This window comes from Rhea americana, unplaced genomic scaffold, assembly GCF_003343005.1.
Source record: "Rhea americana isolate MKP2758 unplaced genomic scaffold, rheAme1 scaffold_351, whole genome shotgun sequence".
NCBI lineage: Eukaryota > Metazoa > Chordata > Aves > Rheiformes > Rheidae > Rhea > Rhea americana.
The window spans coordinates 2,031-3,426 of NW_028186481.1; the positions used below are offsets into that span (position 1 = coordinate 2,031).

Below are 1,396 nucleotides of genomic sequence, written 5' to 3' on the forward strand. Positions count from 1 at the left end.
GGGGGGGCCGGGGCGCCGCGGCGTGCCAGTCCCTTACGTGTAGGTTTGACGTTCTCTTCTCGTACTGACCCTGCATACTTGGCAGGACGACTACTTCGTGACGGCYGACCAGCTGTGGGTGCCGCTGCGCTGGATTGCCCCCGAGCTCATCGACGAGGTCCAYGGCAACCTGCTCATCGTCGACCAGACCAAATCCAGCAACGTCTGGTGAGTGGGGTGCACGGGGGTCCACTGCCCGGACGCAGTGTGGGCTGGTGGTCCAGGGGCTGCAGGAGACCTTAAGTGGTGCAAGGACGTGGGCTCTGCAGGCACAAGGGCAGGCACCACGGTGGAGCGGTCCTGAGGCCGCCGGCTGGTACGGGGATGCAAAGGGCTCCTTGCTGTGCAGGTCGCTGGGCGTCACCATCTGGGAGCTATTTGAGCTGGGCAGCCAGCCCTACGACCATTACTCCGACCGGCAAGTGCTCGCCTACGCCATCAAAGAGCAGCAGCTCAAGCTGCCCAAGCCCCAGCTGAAGCTGTCGCTGTCGGACCGCTGGTGAGGAGCCCGTCTTCTGTCCTCCCCGTGGCTGGGATGCGTGCTGGAGTCAGAAGCCAAAGCCTTGCATGGGGGGGGGGGTCTTGCAGGTGGCCGTGCACAGCRGGGTCTGGCAGGTGGCCATGCGTGGGTGTCTTGCACGCGGTCGCGCGTGGGTGTCTTGCAGGTGGCCGTGCTCAGGGAATTTGCAGGTGGCCACGCATGGGGCGTGTTGCAGGTGGCTGTGCATGGTGGTCTTGCAGGTGGCCATGCGTGGCCCACGTGGGCACCAGGCAAGCGGTGCGGGCGAGCGGCCGCCACTGACCGCCCGCTCTCGGCCGCGGCAGGTACGAGGTGATGCAGTTCTGCTGGCTGCAGCCCGAGCAGCGCCCGACGGCGGAGGAGGTCCACCTGCTGCTCTCCTACCTCTGCGCCAAGGGTGCCACGGAGGCCGAGGAGGAGTTCGAGAAGCGCTGGAACTCCATGAAGCCCAACGGCGGCGGCGCTGGCGCCAGCCACGCCGGCGCCGAGCTCTCCTCCTTCCCGCTGCTGGAGCAGTTCGTGGCCGACGGCTTCCCGGCCGACGGCGAYGACGTCCTCACCGTCATGGAGACCAGCCACGGCCTCAACTTCGAGTACAAGTGGGAGCACACCAAGACCGAGCACTTCCAGGCGCCGCTGGGCGCCCTGAGCCCCGGCAGCGCCGCCCGCTACCGCGAGCTCTACTACCCGGCCGCCTCGGYGGGACGCCTGAGCCTGGGCCTCTCGCCGCCCTGCTACGCCTGCGAGCGGCAGGGCTGCCCGGGGCCGCCGGCGCCCGGCGTGGTGCCCGTCCTGGGCGCCCGCAGCCCCTCGCTCAGCAGCGAGTACTACATCCGC

The 1,396-nt window shown here is 68.7% G+C and overlaps 1 protein-coding gene across 1 annotated transcript in view; it reads left to right on the forward strand.

The window, feature by feature from the left end:
• The window catches only part of AATK (apoptosis associated tyrosine kinase), a gene marked incomplete at both ends in the record, with an annotated part of 3,359 nt that extends 1,963 nt beyond the window's left edge, over positions 1–1,396 (forward strand). The window contains 3 exons of the mRNA XM_085311906.1: positions 86–207; positions 389–538; positions 865–1,396. Coding sequence (XP_085168032.1) covers positions 86–207; positions 389–538; positions 865–1,396 — 804 coding nt within the window. The remainder of the gene's footprint in view (positions 1–85; positions 208–388; positions 539–864) is intronic.